Source organism: Oryza brachyantha, chromosome 1 (assembly GCF_000231095.2).
Source record: "Oryza brachyantha chromosome 1, ObraRS2, whole genome shotgun sequence".
In the NCBI taxonomy this organism is placed as follows: domain Eukaryota; kingdom Viridiplantae; phylum Streptophyta; class Magnoliopsida; order Poales; family Poaceae; genus Oryza; species Oryza brachyantha.
This window is the reverse complement of record NC_023163.2, coordinates 29,417,018-29,436,338: the sequence shown is the minus strand read 5'-3', so window position 1 is coordinate 29,436,338 and position 19,321 is coordinate 29,417,018. Positions and strand designations below refer to the sequence as shown.

General features: G+C 41.4%; 2 protein-coding genes across 2 annotated transcripts; one reads left to right on the top strand and one right to left on the bottom strand.

Annotated features, from left to right (window-relative positions):
* Positions 1-1,965: 1,965 nt before the first annotated feature.
* LOC102719817 (bidirectional sugar transporter SWEET1a) lies at positions 1,966-5,581 on the bottom strand. The gene is made up of 6 exons (XM_006645061.3): positions 5,355-5,581; positions 5,105-5,141; positions 4,586-4,681; positions 3,130-3,409; positions 2,821-2,940; positions 1,966-2,472 (listed from the first exon to the last, which is right to left on the bottom strand). Exons 1-6 carry the CDS (start codon positions 5,389-5,391, stop codon positions 2,209-2,211), a joined length of 834 nt encoding a protein of 277 aa, XP_006645124.1. The 5' UTR covers positions 5,392-5,581; the 3' UTR covers positions 1,966-2,208.
* Positions 5,582-17,370: 11,789 nt separating this feature from the next.
* On the top strand, positions 17,371-18,948 carry LOC102709706 (putative clathrin assembly protein At4g02650). Its single transcript, XM_040529976.1, has one exon. It carries the CDS (start codon positions 17,371-17,373, stop codon positions 18,946-18,948), a length of 1,578 nt encoding a protein of 525 aa, XP_040385910.1.
* The last annotated feature ends 373 nt before the right edge of the window (positions 18,949-19,321 follow it).

The window sequence follows — 19,321 nt, the reverse complement described above, 5'->3', positions numbered from 1 at the left end:
AAAAAATTACGGAACCCTCTCAATTTGGCTACGTATATGGAATCAGACCCTTACTCTGTTCAAACAACAACCGTGATAGACTTTAGATTTTAATTTTTAATTTAATAAATTTTGTTAAAAAAACTCACGATGCAAAATATCTAAATTATGCTTTCTTTTATAATAGTTTGAATTTGGATCCAATAAGGTGTTGAGAAAAACAATACAACATACCGATAGAATTAGCTTCCCAATAATATTCTTATGTTTTTTTCTTTCAATCTCTTTCAAAGATTTCTGATTATTATTTATGTTATTTAATAAATCTTTACCCTAAATATAATTTAGGGTAAAGTTTAATCATGTTAGTCCAGAGTTTAAAATTATACTACCACTTTCAATATTTATATTTTACAATAAATATAAACTATATTCGATATTATATAAGAAATTTAATAATGAAGCTAGCCGCACAATTTGCGCGGGCATCCTACTAGTTCTACCTGAAGATAAAAGATAGTAACTGACTAACTACTCTTACGTGATGTTTAGTGTTTAATCATTAGCTTTACTTTGCTGTGAAATGAGTTTACTGAAGTTGAAGCAATGCAGATGAAAAGTAGCTGATGGTTTTGCTGTTTGAGGCAGAAGAGCACATGCATGTAGCGACTGTTTCAACCCAAATCCATCACAGAAAAAGCAGCACTCTTCCCTTGCTCGCGACCTCTCAAACCCATCACCCTAAACTTAGCATTAGCAACATCCTCCTCCTCCCTTCTCTCTCTCCGTGCGGGCCAACCATGGTGGCATTCTTATAACGGTGTAGATTAATTTAAATATAGGTAAGAAATATAATTATATTTGAAAACATTTGAAAAAAGATTACGAGAATCCTACTATGTTGAAACAACAAACGACTTAATGTAATTAGCCAATTAGGTATATATGCAACCTAGCCGCCGTGTGTTGTCGAAACAGGGCTATATTCTCATGCATGCGCACACACAAGATAACTAGCTAGCTAGCAAATAAGTGCTCAAGCAAGCCTGCCATTAACTCATGTTTTAACACTTAGCAGTTTTAGGATTTTTTTTTTGAAAAGATAACAGTTCTAGGATAATTATTAACGGGAGAAATAAAGAAAAAACACAACCGCTAGATCGTAGTAGGATCACATCGATTTCAACGATGTAGATTAACATGGAGAAAAAGAAATTAAGTCTGAATAGAAAACAACTTCTATAAATTGAGACCAATCTATTATTATTTCCTTAATTCTAGGAAGATACTTATGAACAATTAGGTGTTTTGATCAAATTTACAGGAGTCAGACATATTGTGTCTTGCTCTGGCTTTGATTGAATATACATGACTCGGACACCATATGGCGTAAACTCATATGTGCACAGTTAAAAAGATATCCTGAGATATATCATATGGCGTAAAAGCTTAGTGGCGTCTGAGTACTTGACGGGCATCAGCGGCGGCTGAGTGCACCACGATCTAATTCCCTTTGATTATTTTTCAATTTTTTGGAATCTGCTCAAAATTCCAAAAAGAATAGAGATTAAGATGGTGAATCGGAGTCCAAGTATATGCGGACTTTCATGAGACCCAACAGTCCTTGATCGATGTTTTTGCTTCTTTCTACGGACGTATAAGTACACAAGAGCAGGCTGGAACAATAAGGATTAGCTCAGTGATCATCTATATTCATATCTATCTTTTTGGTTCTAATATGTGATTATGTTCAGCTAATCATATTTTTCATCTAGCGTCAATCAATTTTTTAAGAGTTTAAAAAATAAACATATATTATTGAAACTTAAAATTAAATTAAATCTAGCCGTGCAAATACGTGAGCCACCCTACTAGTATATATAATTTATATATATATATATATATTTAGATTCGTTAATATTCATATGAATCTAAATAAGATTAGAAAGTGTCGTACTATGCAACTGAGGAGTGCATAGCTCGAACGAATCGGAAACAAAATGCTTCACGCTTGCAACATAGGAAATACAGTATCGTGCATTCGTGCCCTCCCAGATCATAGGGACATCTCGAGCATATATGTGTCCCAGGCCAGGAGAGACAGAGATCAGCAAGAAATAAATACGAAACCAACAATAATCTGCTTAACCACTAATAATCAGTTCGGCAGCAGCAGCAGTGCTTACGCCGCATGCTCCCTCCCATGCCGCCGTGCCGCCGCGTGCGTCGTCACACCTGGCTGGCGACCTTGTCCTCCTCCGCCGGCTTGCCGTCGTCGTCGGCGGCGGCGTCGGCGACGGTGTCGGCGACCTTGTTGGTCTTGGCGTCGGCCATCTCCACCGCGGCGGCCGCCTTCTTCGCGTCCTCCACCTCGTCATCGGCGCCGGCGGCGGCTCCTGCCTTGCCGGCCGCCGGCGCGCCCTTGTGGTTCCGGTAGATGGCGTAGAGGATCAGCTGCATCAGGCCCAGGAAGCTCCCGCATCCGTTGGGGATCTGCACGTACGCACAAAAACACGTACAGATTCATTCGTCAGCCAGCTCTGGCGTGCGAGTTGGAGGAGACACCGAAAGGATAACCGACGCTGGCCATTGCGGCATTGAATGGCAACAGCTAGCTAGCCGTGCACCGTGCTGCTGCTGTGCCTGTGCTTGCAGCGGTTTGCATGTGCCCATCAGACAGTACGTACGATCGAGACAGAAAAAAACGCAGAGGCCTCGATTGGATTGGATGGGATCATGCCTCGTCGTCAGGTTACGTTGCTTTCTGTGCGATCAACTTTCAGATTGCTTGCAGACTTGCGGCCATCCATGGGACAGCGAAAGGAAGATGGGTTCAATTACCGCGATGAACGGGTCGCGTCCGAGCAGGCCGTAGATGAACCAGGAGGTGCCGCACAGGAACACGGACAGGGAGAGCAGGAACGGCATGAACTCCACGCTCTTGGTCTTCACCACCAGCCTCTGCACACACGACTCAGCGAATCAGATATAAAGATACGTAGTATATTAAATTAGTTTCATTAAATCTAACATTAAATGTATCCGTTTTTATAATATGTTTGTCTTGTGTTGAAAATACTCATGTAGTTTCTTATAAACTTAGTCAAACGAGTAAAAAATCAAACGAAGAGAAACTGTTTGTGTTGTTACCATGATGGAGAGCGGCGAGGCGTACATGCAGATGGAGAAGATGGTGGCGGCGAGGCCGCAGAAGAGCTTGCGGCCCTGGCCGTGCAGCGCCAGCAGCGACACGAGCACCACCATGGTGAAGATGGAGGTGACGATGCCCAGGAGCCCCATCATCTTCAGCCTGGTCTTCCTCTCCGCGAAGATGAGGAAGATCACCACGTAGATGGCCTCGATCACCGACCCCGTCCCGTTGATCGTCGTCACCAGGATGTTGTTCGGTGACACGAACGGCAACCCGTACCTTCAACCAAAACCCGGACCAATATTCATCACAATGTATGGCCTTTTTCTGGATTTCTTTGATTTTGTTTTTCTCCAAGAACACTTTAGAAAAAAATATGTTTAATTCTAGTTAAATCAGTGGATTTCAGACTGTGCCCTCCCAACAAAAAACCATCTGAAAAGTCTGCCTCCCAGAAGAAAAGCATGTGGGCATGCACACACAAGAACGGAAACTTTATTAGGATGTTAACTTGCAGGTGTGGTGCTGGTGCATAATTGGATATTTTTTCATGCGAGAACCGTCACGATATGGTCTCTGCCACTTTATGCCTTGTGCTTGCCCTTGATCCTACTCTTTTGATAAACACAAACCTGCGAAGAATCGACTTGCAGATGGTGTTTCTCACCTGCCAAGCACACACCTAAAACCATACTGGCCCAAAAGGCTCACCCACTTTTTCGAGCTAGAAACACTCGAACGTGAGGCTGCATGTGCTACCTCCACAACTGCCGTCCGGGCCCACCTGTCACTGCCATCCTGGCCATGCCGGCAGCAGAGCTAGCCACTGCACACACCAGTGAGTGATACAGGAATCGTACGTGTGTGTACAAGCTCCTTCACAGCAGTCACTGTCACAGCGCTGGCAAGTGGGTCCAGGAGTAGCTTTCCATCAACGAGGCAAATTGGACAGAGGCTACGCTATGAGCCAACGGCTGTGGTTCCCATCAACAATATCATCCAGTATTTCTGGACGCATTATACCGCAATGGCGGTCGTAAACGTAAGTTTACTTTCAGGATTGCCGATTACTCAATGACTAGTAACCCATTTCAAGGGCAGTTAGGCTGTGTTGCTGTGTTCTTATAATGAAAGATGAAAGAATATCCCATTACTATTTAATAGTATAAATAATAAAATTAACTAATATAAAATTAAAAAACTACTCGATGATGAATAGGAGTAATAAACTTCTATATAAAATAAACATTGTCTAACCGTTCGGAAAAGGTGCACGTAAAAGCCGACAAACAATCCGGCTAAAAGAAAGCAACATTCAGAGTTCACTAAACTCGGTCATGTTGTGTCTAATTTGTCTAGTGAGAATCACGCTAAACTTCTGAAACAAAACGCAGTATAATGGCGTGGAAGAAATGCAGACGGCGGTGCCAGAAGTGTGAAGTCTCAGTTAGTTACCAGGCAGATAGAAGGCAGTTGAGAAGTGTCATGTTGTAAGGCACGCCGGAGAAGTCCTCCGTTGATCTCTTCCTGATGATCCTCCAGAAGGTGACGCTGTAAAACGGAAGAGCCACCAAGATTTCTCACCGGTCAGAACAAAGCATGCGGCTTTCGTGCGACCGGGGCACACACACGGCTTCCGGTGAGAGTTTAGACCGGCAACCAAGCAAGCAGAAAAATAAGATTTTAAATTCAGTAGCTTTGTTTGCAAAATTTTGACCAACAAAATCATGGAGAGATGAAGCTGACGAGCAGAGCAAAGCTGACACTCTCCATGAACAGGGGCACTCTAGTACTCTACTATGTGGTAGCTCATTTTTTTTCAGAGATAGATATTATCATCAGTAATCAGTTGCAACCTTACAGGTATCTTTTGTTTCTTCTTCCATTTTCACTAGTTTTTTTTTTCTTTCCCTTGTTCATCCAATCATCCCTCCTCTGCTAGGCATCATGGAACTGTGGAAGCAAAAAACTTACACAGGCGACAGGAAGAGGAAGAGGGCGATGACGTTGCCTGGAAAACAAACCAGCAGAGCAGTTAAAACGAATCCACAGTGTAAAAGAAAAAAATCACCGAACGAACGAACAAGCAAGCTAGCTCTAGCAGTAGCAGCACCGGCCATGCACCTTCATCTTCGAGCGTTCGATGATGGGAGAAACAAATACTACGTGCACATGTATAGGCAGATCGAAGAAGAACCGGCTGCAGCCATGGCACAGCACTCACCGGAGACTCCAAAGAAGAACCTCGCGATGTGCTCCATTTCGATATGTCTATCTTCTTCCTCCCTGTGGCTAGAATAGATCGCTCCTAGCTAGCTCTCCCAAGAGTACTCGCTGAATGGCTGGCTGGCTTCGCTAGCTACCAGCGGTGGGCTACTGCTACACAACACTGAGCTACTGCCAATGCAGTGTCCCTGTGCGTCTGTGATTATATAAGGGAGTGGAGATATATAGAGGAGCATAGGGTGAAGAGGAGAGAAATGTGCCGCTCTTAAATACTTCACGTTAATTGTATTTCTATAATTTAATTTTTTTTCTTGTAAAAGGTGTATTTATGGAGATTTTGTTGTTTCATCAATCACCTTATTTAATCAGAAGTACTTAAATCATTTCTTTTTAGCTAATTTGTCTATATAGTGCTAGAAATACACGTATATTACATGTCATTTTAGAATAGTTACTGGCTATAAGCCTATAACTTTGGTAAGTCTTACTACTAACCTCTACTTGGATATTGAAATATTTGCCATATATTTTGTATTGATGTATTTTTCAAAAGTCTTGTATAAATTTACCATTCGCAAAAAAATGTTAAAAGACCATGCCAGCTCTAGAAGATAGCAATAACTAAGGAGGTCATCTTTTGGCCTTTTAATATAAAAAGAGAAATGGTATATTCAGAAGCGAAAAATAATCTATTTTTATCTACGTATTTTTAGCAACCTAAAAGCTAATACTGGAAAATAAACTACGATGAAACAAACCTCAAAATTAGCTCTAAATTTAAATTTTAAAATTTAAATCTTAACTTATAAGCATTAGGATAAGAACAAGATGAGGTAGTAACACAAAGTGGAAAAAAGTACTCCATTTATACACTTTCTGGTTTGTTTAAATTCATCCATATATTGAATATATGTTTTGTATATGTGTATAGATTTATTTGTATATATGTATGACTCTATGCAAGACTAAAAAGCATTATAATGCGTAATGGAGGGAATAGAAAGTAAAAACCAAAGAGATAGCTATTGGATCAATATTCACTGGTTTACTTGCTGGTAATTGGTAAACACTGTGCAGTCCTATTTAAATATGAAATCGGTCGAGAATGTAAAAACAACAAGTCCAAACCATTTTAATAACCATATTTTTCTCAAAAGCGAATAAAAAATGGTACAGCCAAAATGAAAAAGACATAAAAAAATTAGAAAATCAAAAGCGAAACTACATAGATGAAAACATGCCGACAATAATATGAAAGGGGTAATTAATGTTTGTAAACATTAGACTGCAAAATCGCATATTGAACTTAATATGACTATACAGTATAGTAGAACTATACATATAAATTCAAGCTTACATTATGTGCGGGATATTTCTTCTTTAGACATGTATTCAAATTAGCGATTTGGTTGAGAATTTGATGAGCATCTATACCATTAATGAAACAACATATATATTGAGGTGTTTGTGGTCCGTTTTTACCATATGATAAAATCGATAATTTCCACGGGGTAGTGAAGACTTTTTAGCTAAGACTTCTATAGTCCTAACGGGGTAGCGAAGAGTTTTTTAGCTCATCCCGCCCCAGGGCAAATCCACCGCTGCCCCTGGACGCACTCGGTCGCAGACAAGAGAGAAGCACCGCCCAACGTGCAACGGCCAAATCCTTCGGCGGGGCGGTGGAAACAGCGAAAATTGCGTGGAGGAGCGTGTCGTTTTGGGGGCATCTCTTGCTCGAGTGCTGTTGTCCCGCGCGCGCGGCCCTGCCGCGTGCATGGCGAAGCTGCAGGAGTGCTCCTCTGGTTCAGAAGTTCAGAGATCAGCTGAAGCAAAAGCAGTCGTGCTGCTTCACGAGACCAACAGTTAGCTGGATAAGGAGCTGGAAGTACCGGGAGCCACAACCACTGATAAGCGGGGTTTACTTTACCGGGAAGGAAGAATTATCCTACCCGGTGGTAAGCCGGGGTAAATTCACAATTACATGCAGAACAGTGTGAAAACCAAATGAATTTTACTAAAAAAATTAAATGTCTTACTTATAGTACACCCTATGATCGTGATAACTGTGCATTAACGGAGGGTAAGACAAAACCCTGCATATATGACGACGGCATAGTTAGCAAGAAGTCGAGGTACAGTGCTACCCTAAATTTTAGCATAGAGACCTTAAACCCTAGCAAGACAATTTTCCAGTAAATGAAAACAGCTAAAGTCTATGGTGTTGTGTGGTTTTAACCCGACACAACAATTTGATATACAAAACCTGGTCATTTCAACTCAATTTGCAATTTACTACTGCCTCTGTTTCATATTATAAGATTTTCTAATATTGTCTAAATTTATCAATTGATGAATGTATATAATTTATATATATGTCTAGATTTATTAGCATCCATATAAATCTAGACAAGGCTAAAAAGTCTTACATTGTGAAACGAAGTGAGTATATATTATGGGCATAGTGGTTTTATAGTTTCAATGAATTTTGTAGATGTATATTGATTTTTATGGTGATATGAAAACTTAAACCCTCATTTTCGCTTATGCTTATGCTTATAAGGCATAATTTTAATTTTTAACCTTAAATTTAGAAATAATTTTGAGATTTTCCAACCATATTTTATTTTTTTTGCATTGGCTTTTAGATCGTTAAAAACATATATAAAAAAGTTCTACTCACAAATTATTTTTATTTGCAAATATGTCATTTTGCCATTTTAAGTATAAATCATGGTTCATAAGCTTAAGGTATCCTTTGACAACTACAGTACTAACTATTACTGCTACATATTTTACTTGACGGTGGTTTGAACTTCAAAACACTAAAACAGTCTTGTTAACACAGTCAAATAGTCAATGCCATACCTGCATACATGTGATGGAGAGACCTCAGAACAGGTCTGGCCGTTTGGAGAGAAGAAAGTAGTAGTGGTAGCTATGTGCTACAGAGAAGCCCATGCTGGAGTGGGACTCTGAAATCTGCAACAATTCTGCATGCACCTGCCTTATTTTGCATGGTGAGGATAATTGGTACTAGGAGCTTCTGGTATGCTGCCCTCGGCGGCAAAAGTTGGAGGACATCGCGATGCGTATGTGATCCTCTGCACGGAATTTATCCACTGCTCTTTTGTCCGGTGACGGTGTGACCCATGCCCTGATGCTCTGCTCGCTCGATCGTATATATTTTCCCGACCAAAACGGAGAATGTTTAGCTAGCCCACCTAAAGCTGATTTGTTCCTCGGCAGGTCCACGTCTTTTGGCTCAAAAGATGGTTAAAATTATCGTCTTGGAGAATGAACACAGACAGGATATTTGCACAGCACAGGTTAGGCTATCACCACCCATCAAGTTTCTTTCCTTTTCTGCTGATTATGTAAGTGTCCAAACTAGAAACTGTACCACCGGATTAGCTTCGGTTCATACATATCTCTAAGTCTCTAGATGCGTGTGTGCAAGCTCAATCAGTGTGTGTATGACTAGGAAAGACCTGCAAGTCACAAATCACGCTGTGATCCTGATATGATGTATGCGATGATGAATTGATGATGATCCGTCGGTCAGGTTCGTCGTCCTTAATCTGGACGATAAGATATGGGCATGTGGTGCCAGCAATTTGCACCGATCTATATATATGACCGGAGTCTTTGCACTGACTGGTAACTGACCAGGAAATTTTTGTCATTGACCACGGTCTATGATCATTTAAAATGCTAACAAAAGGTACCATACCTGATGTATACTGTACTGGGTTATAGTGTTATACATCCTTTGGTTTCTTAAAAACACAGATTGTGCAAAATGCAATAATGCATGATGAATTTAATCATGCAAAGCGAATCCTGAAAAGGGGAGAAGAAATAAAGAAAACGGCGATAAGTACCTTTGCATTACGTGCGGTCCTCGCTAAGATGTCCATCTGATGGCGCTCTGTGTTGGCTACATCCAGCGAAAACCAGGGACGCTGGATGGCTGGGTATTAGTGCACGGCCAGCTGATCTGAATCGATGTATCATATCGATCGGTGACAAATCCACAGCCCCAATGATTCGACGTCCGTCTTATCCTTCACATGCGATGCATATATTTGCAGGGTCCAGATGAACCTTTTGGCTTGGCTTTTGTACGTGTGCACATATTCTCTGGAAAATTAAAGGACTTGTCGCTGAGCATATATTACAGGAAAACTTTATGCTCTTGATGTGGGGGAAGCTGAAAATGAAATGCCTTTGGCAGGCTAGAATAGGTATCATCGTATATATTGCCAGCGGCTGGTTAGATATTTTTCTTCTGCCAATGCTGTTGTGGTCGTGCAACGTATTCGTGATTGATTCGGATGAATGATATGGTCTGCTACTAGTTGTACTAGGAGGATTACGGCACGAGTCGACTCATGTACAATTGTACACGTGATGTATTTTGCACATTTTTTACGTACGTATCTCTGCTAGCTAGCCAGCCAGCCAGCCAGCCAGCCTGCATGCTAACTTGGCCGATGCGATTTGGAAGAGAAGACGTGTATAAGTATACGTGTATTATTTTTCGACATAAAGTTTTTTAATTTTATCTAAATTTATTTGAATGCTAATAAGTATATATATATATAAGAATTTAGATAAATTTAAAAAATCTTATATATGAAAGGGGAGTAGATAGTAGCGCTAGGACGTCCTTATGACCTTATCCAAGCGACGTGTGCGAAGAAGCCCCGGGATGACGGTAAAGGACTAAAGGTCGGCATCACCCCCATACGGCTGCGTCAACAACAAGACGACCGGTCCCACCCGTCGGATCGAAACTGTTGCACCCTGGTATTATCTGCGTCCGACTTTATTTATTAAGCAACTGTTACATTTAATTTGTTAGAATGAGTAGCAGGTGTATTGGAATTTAAAAATATACTCTCTCGTTTCATAATATAAGATGTTTAACTTTTTTACTTGTAATATTTAACTATTTGTCTTATTTAAAAAATATGAAAATATCATTTATTTGCTTGTGACTTACTTTATTATAAAAAAACTTTAAGCACAACTTATTATTTTTTATATTTGTACTAAATTTTTAAATAAGACGAATGATTAAACGTTACAATCAAAAAAGTCAAACATCTTAGCTTATGAAACGGATGCAAGTAGATGATAAATGCATCAAGATTGATAAATGTATTAAGGTTTGAAAGATAAATGTCATTCTAATTGTTATGGATTTGTATTGATTTAGTTTTTTTTATACGGATGGAGTAGTTGATGAATGCTGATCTGGTCAGTGTCCCCACGCAACAGGAGTAATAGCCGTATTATTATACGTACACCCTCTTCATCGTCGGTACCATGCGTTCATTTTCTGTGTGTTTTTTCGTTGTACGTGGCGGCAGCAGCAAAGTTAACACGGACCCGGTTGACCGTATTAACCCGAACCGGCAGGTTAATCTGTAATCCGTACTCCATAATCCATGACCGGGCCGGTCTGATTGGTCAAGGATGGGCGATGCACGCTGCACGCATGGGTCGGGCCGGCTGTTCCTGCCTGACCGAGCCAGATGCGTCTCTCTCGGTGGCTGCCATCCATGCAATCATTGTGAGTCTCAAGAGATCGAGCCTTTCGGCGTGTCCGTCGTGTAACGCCATTGTCCATCGGGTTTCAAGCGTCATCGTATATGTACTCTCGAGTAGAGTACGCAGTAGTAAACGTGCAACTCTGCAACTCCCACGTATGGCGTATACCGCGGTATTTGCAGCCGCAAATCGAAGCCCTCGTGATTTGGTTTTTTAAGGAAAAAAAGACTAACGGTAATTTATAAATAAAAAATATTATAAATAAAATGTGTATATGTGTTTTTAATTATCTAGGCTGAAAAAAATTATGACAAATAAACTCTAAATCAAATTTAAATTTAAGATTAAAATTTTAAATTTTAATTTATAAGCCTAAGCAGAAATAAAAAGATATGGTTGAAAGTATTTCTTTTACCTTTTTTAATTACTTTCTTTTTATCAGTCGACGGCAACGGAGATAATTGACTCGCCAGATGCAGCGTGCATGCCGCCGTGCGTTTTGGTTGCATGCGACAATATATGCGCGAACCCGGCAAACGGAATCCTAAATCAGACCTAACTTGGACTGCCCGAGAACACTACCACTCGCATAGTGCAAAACTGCAAATGCAAGAAAACAAACCTTGCAATCCCTGAACATGCTACTGAATTTCTAGACCTGTAGCGACTCAAAAAAGTTGCCTGCGTTTTGCTGCCATATTTTTGTCACAAGAGCGAATCCAAAGGGGCAGTTTGTCCTTCGACTCTGGTAGTAGGAGTAGGCTGAGTAGTAGCAAGACAAGAGCCTGTGGCTTTGTGGGGAGAGGAGCGAGCTGCGAGCAAAAAGGTGGAAAGGTGCACACAGGAATTGGCTGGCTCTGCGTACGCCGCACACATGCATTTTTCTGGCCCACGCGCGTACGTGACAGGTGACCCGACGCACGCTACGGGAACAAAAGAAAGCTGGGTTTTGGGCAATAGTTCTTGGATCTTCCGTAGCGTATCGGCTTCTTGCCCGGGACATCGAGCGTGCATTGGCATTTCCGGTGAAAAAGGAGAGGCATGTGCTTTGCATTTTATGTTTTTTTTTTCACGGTTCAGATTCCAGGTCAGAGATGAACTTGGATCACTCCATTGGTTATCTCAGAAATTTTTGCTGTGTCTGTATGCTACCTGAATATTGACAGTCCTTTTTTTCAAGGGAAAAAAAAGGCACTGATCTATCATGGAAGAGAACACAGCAACAAATTCCCAACTTGTTCGTCTACAACTCTGGTTCGGTTTCTCTTTTTCCTTGGAGCTCGGCATGTTGCTCATGCTGTTCCTGGACTCAGGGTCCCATCTCTTATCCTTCAACGCAACGCTAGAGCCATAATTTTTTCAAACATATAGCTTAATTAGTTAAATTTATATAATTTTATCTTTATTTCTGGTTTTTTAAGTTTTAAAATAAAATAGAATGTCAATGCATATTTAGAATTAGGAATAGGGCTGCAGCCCTGCCCACCCTACTTGTATCCACCCCCGCTTCAACCTATATTGTTAAAATTGAATTATTTAAGTAGATTTATAAGTGATTTAATAATTGTATTATGTTTTTTAACATTGGATTAAGTCGTTATGGACATAAATATAAAAGTTTAATTGTAATTTTTCTATAGTTAATACACCGCGAGACCCTTTGTTTCCGGCAACGCTCTTTGATGTGTTTTATTTCCTCGAGAAATTATTCATCTCATTTTTATGCATTCCAACAAATTATAAAATTACAAAAAAATGCAACATTCAATTTATATAGTCAAAATAAACTTGTATATTTATGATACAACATCATATTTGACCTACCTTACCGCAACTCCAAGAGTTCCCTATCCCACCTTCTCATCTTTGTTTTTTTTGGGCAAATTAGAAAAAAAAACACTCTCCAATAGTTTGTCATATGATTTTCCTAAATTTAGCAATTTATCATATCTTCTCGTTTGCGCCTATATTTGGGAGTCAAAGTTTTCTTTGTTAAACACAGAAAAGTACGATGCAGCTTCTCTCTCCCGCACGTGCACGGAACATTCATCTCGCACAGGCCGACTCCGCCGCCTCCACGTGCCGCCGCCCCACTCCGTCGCTCTGGGTCGCTGTGCCCACCCGCTGCGCATCGTCACCCCTCGTTGCCGCGCATATGCTTTTCCAAGTGAAATATCCCAAACTATTAGAGATTGAGTAGAATTTTCTTTGTCATATTATTTAAAGACTTGCGAAACACGAGATTTGAGAAACAAAAATTGTAAAACTCTTAGAGATGTCCTTATATAAAACAATTATGGTTATTTAGATGGTATGAAAAACTATGGACGTCCCTTAAAGGCAAAATAAAATAATTACATTCTACTGATGAATAATAATACGTTCATCGGTGATAGGGTGATTTCGATAGCGATGTGGCAACTTTAATTTTGGGTGCAACGGTTCTAATTGATGGCTGGATGGCAACTGGCTAGGCTATCTCTTGATGTGACCATTTCAGAAAAGAAGAAAGTGAAATATCTTCTGTCGTCAGTCGATTTAATTAAATGAGGCATTATGTTCTAATTGCCGCAGGTTATTGCAGAAAGCATATAGCGTTCTCTTCGAATTATGATGAGTCAATGGCACCAAGAAAGAAGGCTGCATGACCTTCTGCCGATCGATCATGTACTTACTCTCTACTCTATGTGACCGTGACAAATATAAATCCTCCCCGAAACATAGGACTTTTAGTGGTGGGCATTTTGTTAGGATCTGAATCTCAAATCATTGTAGTGCACTTGAGCACTGCCATTCTGCAACGGATCTTATCATTGCCTTCATATTAACATTTTCGATTTTTAGTGGATGTCTCTGCTCTCACCTTTCGTGATAAATAGATGAATGATTTAGAACATTCTCAGCATATACTCCACTTCACGCTTCATCATGAAAATAGAGTATGTAGACGTAAAAGTTTGCTCTAACAAACATTTCAACCTATCCATTAAAAATACACTACCTTCGTTTTATATTGTAAGTCTTTCAAGCTTTATCTAAATCATTCATTACTGAATGTATATAATTTATATATGTGTCTAGATTCATTAGCATCCTTATGAGTCTAGATAATGCTAGAAATATTTACACTGCGAAATAAAAGGAGTAGCATTCTCCATATTAAAAAGAGAAACTCCGTATTTTAAGTTTCTCTCCCTTCACTTTATATCTTAACACTCAATCTCGAGAGAAGAGAGCATGAACAATATGAGATCATGTAGTACAAAATTTTAATAAAATATAAATAGATGATGTAATATATATGTTTGTTGGAGTGATGACTGATACGAGAAGACAATCTATTTTAGATGATCATCTAAATAACAATATAGGTGATAAAATTCAGATAAATGGTCGAGAATGTTCTTATACCCTTTCACTATATATTGCAAGACTTTCAACTATTGTCCATCGAATTGTGCATATAGTTTATATATGTGTCTAGATTCATACGCATCGGTATGATAGTTACTAAATAGATGGTACAAATGTGTGAATCTATACAATACTATAAAGTTTTATAGGGTAAAACAGGGCATGTAATAGTTATGAGATAGATGGTATAAACAGATAAATTGACTACTATAATTTTGAAAAATATTTTAAACCGTTTTCAATAAATTAATATGCATAAAATTTATGCGAGAATTCCATTCCATTTGGACGACATGACGTTACAAATTTATAACAAAATAAAAGAAGTCCAGTTGCTGTGATGAAATGATACATACGTCAATGAGTGATTGATAACACCGTATGGAGTAGTGTTAGAGAAACGATCCAAATTACCATATACAGTGTATCTGGGTTATATTACTAGTTTTCTAATAATATTCATAGTGTTTTTCTATTATAACTCTTAGATTTTATAACCTACATGGAAAAGGTTGTGACGACCTGTTGTTATTTTCTTGTATTGTAATCATCTCCTCGCATGTTTATTATCGGTCAGCACTCGTGTGTTTTTCCTGTAAGAGTTTCTACATTAGATTTGTATCTTCGTTGTGTCTTTATTCTCATAACAATAGACCGCGTCCTCGTACCCTTCGATGCCACTTTCTTATTTTTCGTATTTTTTGAACTTGATTAATTACTTTTCTGACATTATTTTTGTCCCTGATTGCTACTTTGTATGACGTATAATACTCCGTACATTACTATTTACTCTGATGGCGAGATCCCTAGCTCTCGTGCCTTGTCGACTCGTCCTCGTTTCAGATGCAGAGGATGATGGGCAAGATTCATCCAATGCTCCAAAGTCAAGAAGACTTCAAGTTTGCTACTGATGTATACACTATCACCGCGTTAAAATAGGGTTTCTGCTTTATCTTCATCGTCCATTTTGTTTTATACATCTGGTTTCCATCCTATCGAGAATCTGGCTGTGTTCATCAATCATTGGTGCTAGTATGGTCAATGTACAACAGCTTGCGAAACCAGAAGAATTGGTGTACCCTGAATCCTACCGTTCAGTATGACTAGTACAAACTAGTAGAGTGGTAGTAGCATCTTGCACGTTCCCGGGGATGATGAAAATGATGGTGTTACAGCGGTTCAGATTCTTGATTACCTTCTGAAACATATAAGTGCAGGTACAATAGTAGGCTATAAACCAGCTATAAATATATTTTAAAAAGATAAGATGGGAGAGAGAAGAGATGTGTACTACTAATTTGTAGCCAGCTATACGTGGACTCCAAAACAAAATATATGTATGACATGTGGGACCATGTATTGAATGTATTGATGTTTTGTAGCTAACTATTGTATAAATTGGCTATTAGATTGACTATATATAAATTGGAGCTAGTAGTTGGCTAAAAACTCGACAAGGCAACAGAGTAGGCTGATTAGACCAGCGGTTAGATGTTCCTGATTTTCAGAAAGTCAATATTTTGATTTTTTTTAAACTAATGATTGAGCTAACAATGTACTACCCCCATCCAAAAATAACTCTAGAATAGATGAAATATTTTATGTGTTTTGTCTAATGGATATGGCATATTTAGATTCACTTTTGAGAATATTTTTGTATGATGCTGAATTTATAGTTGTTAAAAATATTATAAAACAGAGTAATAGTGAAAGAATAAGATTGAAGACCGTATAAAATGGAATGGCACGGCGTAAACGACATAAACCTTGTCTAGATGATTACTCTGACCTGGCCGTGTAAAGACTAAAGACCATGGGGCCATGGGGGTAAATCCCCCCAGAATATTTCAGTTAGCCATCCTGGTCTAGCCCAATGGGTCCGCTGTGAACGCCGGGCCTGGTTATGTGGGCTTTCATCTTACAAAATGTTCTCTTTCAGAAAGGAACACACTTCATTCCGGAGGAGCGGCTCCGCTTCCGCTCCTTGTGTCATGATTTTTCAGCTGAACATGATTAGGAGAAAACGTAAAATTACAAATATGTAATTATAATTCTGTAAAATTGAAGATATGTTATTAAGAGCCACATGTCATTGACTCATATGGGTCTCATATGTCATTGTGATACCAATGACATATCTCCAACATTTTTAAATTATAATAACACGTTTGTAAATTTTCTCTTAAGAAAAACAACACATTTGATGAACAGAAGATACAAGGTGAATCTCAAGTATTAGCACTAACCATAGGCACCTATCTTTTTCTTCTACCTATGTTTATAAACCAAAATTTAAATTATAAAACTTAATTCTGAAGTTGATTTTGTGTTTTTATCATAATTTATTTTTCGGCATTCATTATTAGATCGCTAAAAACATGTATATAAAAGTTCTACCTATAAATTATTTTTAATAATTAATAATTTGTTTCCCTTATACTTACAATTAGTGAAAGATGGGTGCTGATAATCTGTTAAGAGCAGCTAACAGTAATTCAATTGCTACTCAAATACCAGCGGCGAACTCATAATAAAAATTACCGGGGATCCAATACGTACGAATTATCTAATTTTTATACTTATACACTAATTAATATGATATAATTTAGTAAGAATTAGAGAATTTACACGGGGTCCGAGGACCCCGGGAAGCTATCGCCACTGTCAAATACTCCTAAGATAACTAAACATGAACTGTACTACATAAGCTTGAGCTGTAAGCCTGTAACCCCACAGCTGAACCACCTCATGACGGGCCGTAGGCTGCTAAACTGAGCCACCAAAGCCGCGTTAAACCAGACGAAGGGCACCGTTCGGTTAAGTTTCAGCCTCAACGGAAGCGCGGCCCAAACGGCCTCCCCCTCCACCGTTCGTCCACGCCCCACATCAACCGCCAGATTCCCGCGCGCGCGCGGGCGCCTACAAATTTCTTCCCCCTCGCTCTCATCTCCGTCATCTCCTCCAAGTCTCCACTACAACTCTCCGACGCATTCGAGTTCGTCCTCGATTGCTTCCTCTCCTTGCTCGTGAGAAGCTCTCTCCTCATGGCGCCGAGCAAGCTGAGGGCGGCGCTGGGCGCTGTCAAGGACAGGACGAGCGTCGGGCTCGCGAGGGTGGGGGGCGCCGACGAGGTGGCCGCGGACCTCGCCGTGGCGATTGTCAAGGCGACGGCGCACGGGGAGAGCGCGCCGGCCGACGACCGCCACGCCGAGGAGATCATCACGCTGACGTGCTACTCCCGGGCGCGCGTGGCGGCCTGCGTCGAGGCGGTATCGCGCCGGCTCGGGCGGACGCGGGCGTGGGCCGTGGCGGTCAAGGCGCTGGCGCTGGTGCACCACCTTCTCGCCGACGGCGACCCGGCTTACGAGCAGGAGGTGTTCCTCGCCACACGCCGCGGCAGGCGCCTGCTCGACGTGTCGTCCCGCTTCCCCCACCGGTCGTCGCGCTCCCGTGCGCGCGACTTCTACGCGTTCGTGCGCGCCTACGCCGCCTACCTCGACGACAGGCTCAAGCACCGGATGAAGGGCCGCGGGGGAACCGTAGCCAGCCATGGCCGATGGTGCCTCGAGGGTCGCCGCGACGGCTTCCCCGAAACCGGTGGGAGGTATGAAGTGGGCGAAGTGGTGCCCGACGTCTGGGCGGTAGTGCCGAGGGAGCCACCGGCGACGGAGACGACGGCTGAGGAGCTCATCGCCAAGGCGCAGCATCTGAAGCACATCCTAGACCGGTTCATCGCGTGCCGGCCGACGGGGAAGGCGAGGACGAACCAGGTGGTGACGGCGGCGCTGCACAGACTGGTGAAGGAGAGCGCGGCGATGTACAGCGAACTCACCGGTGTGATGTCCGTGCTCATCGACCGCTTCGCCATGCTGGAAACCCCAGCTTGCGTTCGCGTACACTCCATCTTCACCAGCGTCGCGACGCTGCTCGACGAGCTCGACGACTTCTACTCGTGGTGTAGATTCGCCGCCATCTGCCCCTCGTCCGAGATCCCCGACGTCGAGCACGTCGCGCAGAAGAAGCTGGACCTCATGGACAAGTTCATCCGCGACAGGCAAGCGGCGCCGGCGCCGTCCAGCCCTCATGCTCCCATTGCCAGCAACGGTGGCATAGACGCAACCAAGCCGCTCCCAGCGCCGGAAGTGAAAGGGGCTGAGCCGGCAGGTGCACTCGTCGTGGTCGACGACCACATGGCCGACTTCTTACACCTCGATGAAGAAACGACGCCGTTGTCGGCGGAGGAGCAAGAGCGGAATCCGGCACGGTCACTGTTCGGCGGTGACCCATTGACGCCGGCGAAGTGGGAGGCGTTCGACGACGATCCATCTGATGACTGGGAGACAGCGCGCGTGCAGTCGGCTAGCAGGTTCGCCACCCAGCAGCTGAGCGCGATGCAGCCGCCTCATTGTGCGACGACGGTGCTTGCACTGCCACCACCGCCTGGAGCCACCGCCAGCCAAGCAACGGACCCGTTCGCGGCGTCGCTGGCCGTGCCTCCGCCGACGTACGTTCAGATGATGGACATGCAGGCGAGGCAGCGGCTTCTCGCAAACGAGCAGATGATGTGGCAGCAGTTTGAGAGGCAACAGCTGGCAGCCTGGAATTACAGCACGCCCTTTTAAGATCGTAAATCGTAATTCCTGTTTTAGGGCGACAAGAAAATTCAATGCTAATAGTCAGACACGTTAAAAGAAAGTTGGGGTATATATTTGGAGTTCATTTCGAGGTTTTAACATTAAAATTTTATAGTTTTGACTTTTAGATATCTAAGAATACGTATATATAAATTATATTTGTAAATTATATTTTGTTTATAAATATATTATTTGACTTTGCACCATAGTCATGTACCCAAGTTAGAATGAACAAAAATTTGTAAGACTTTTGTCCTAGGATCATATGAAAGACTTCCTTACTACCTGTCAGTAAGAATCTCAGGGATGATTGTTTGATTTTTTTAAATAAATATTCAAAAGACATATTTACAAATGAAAA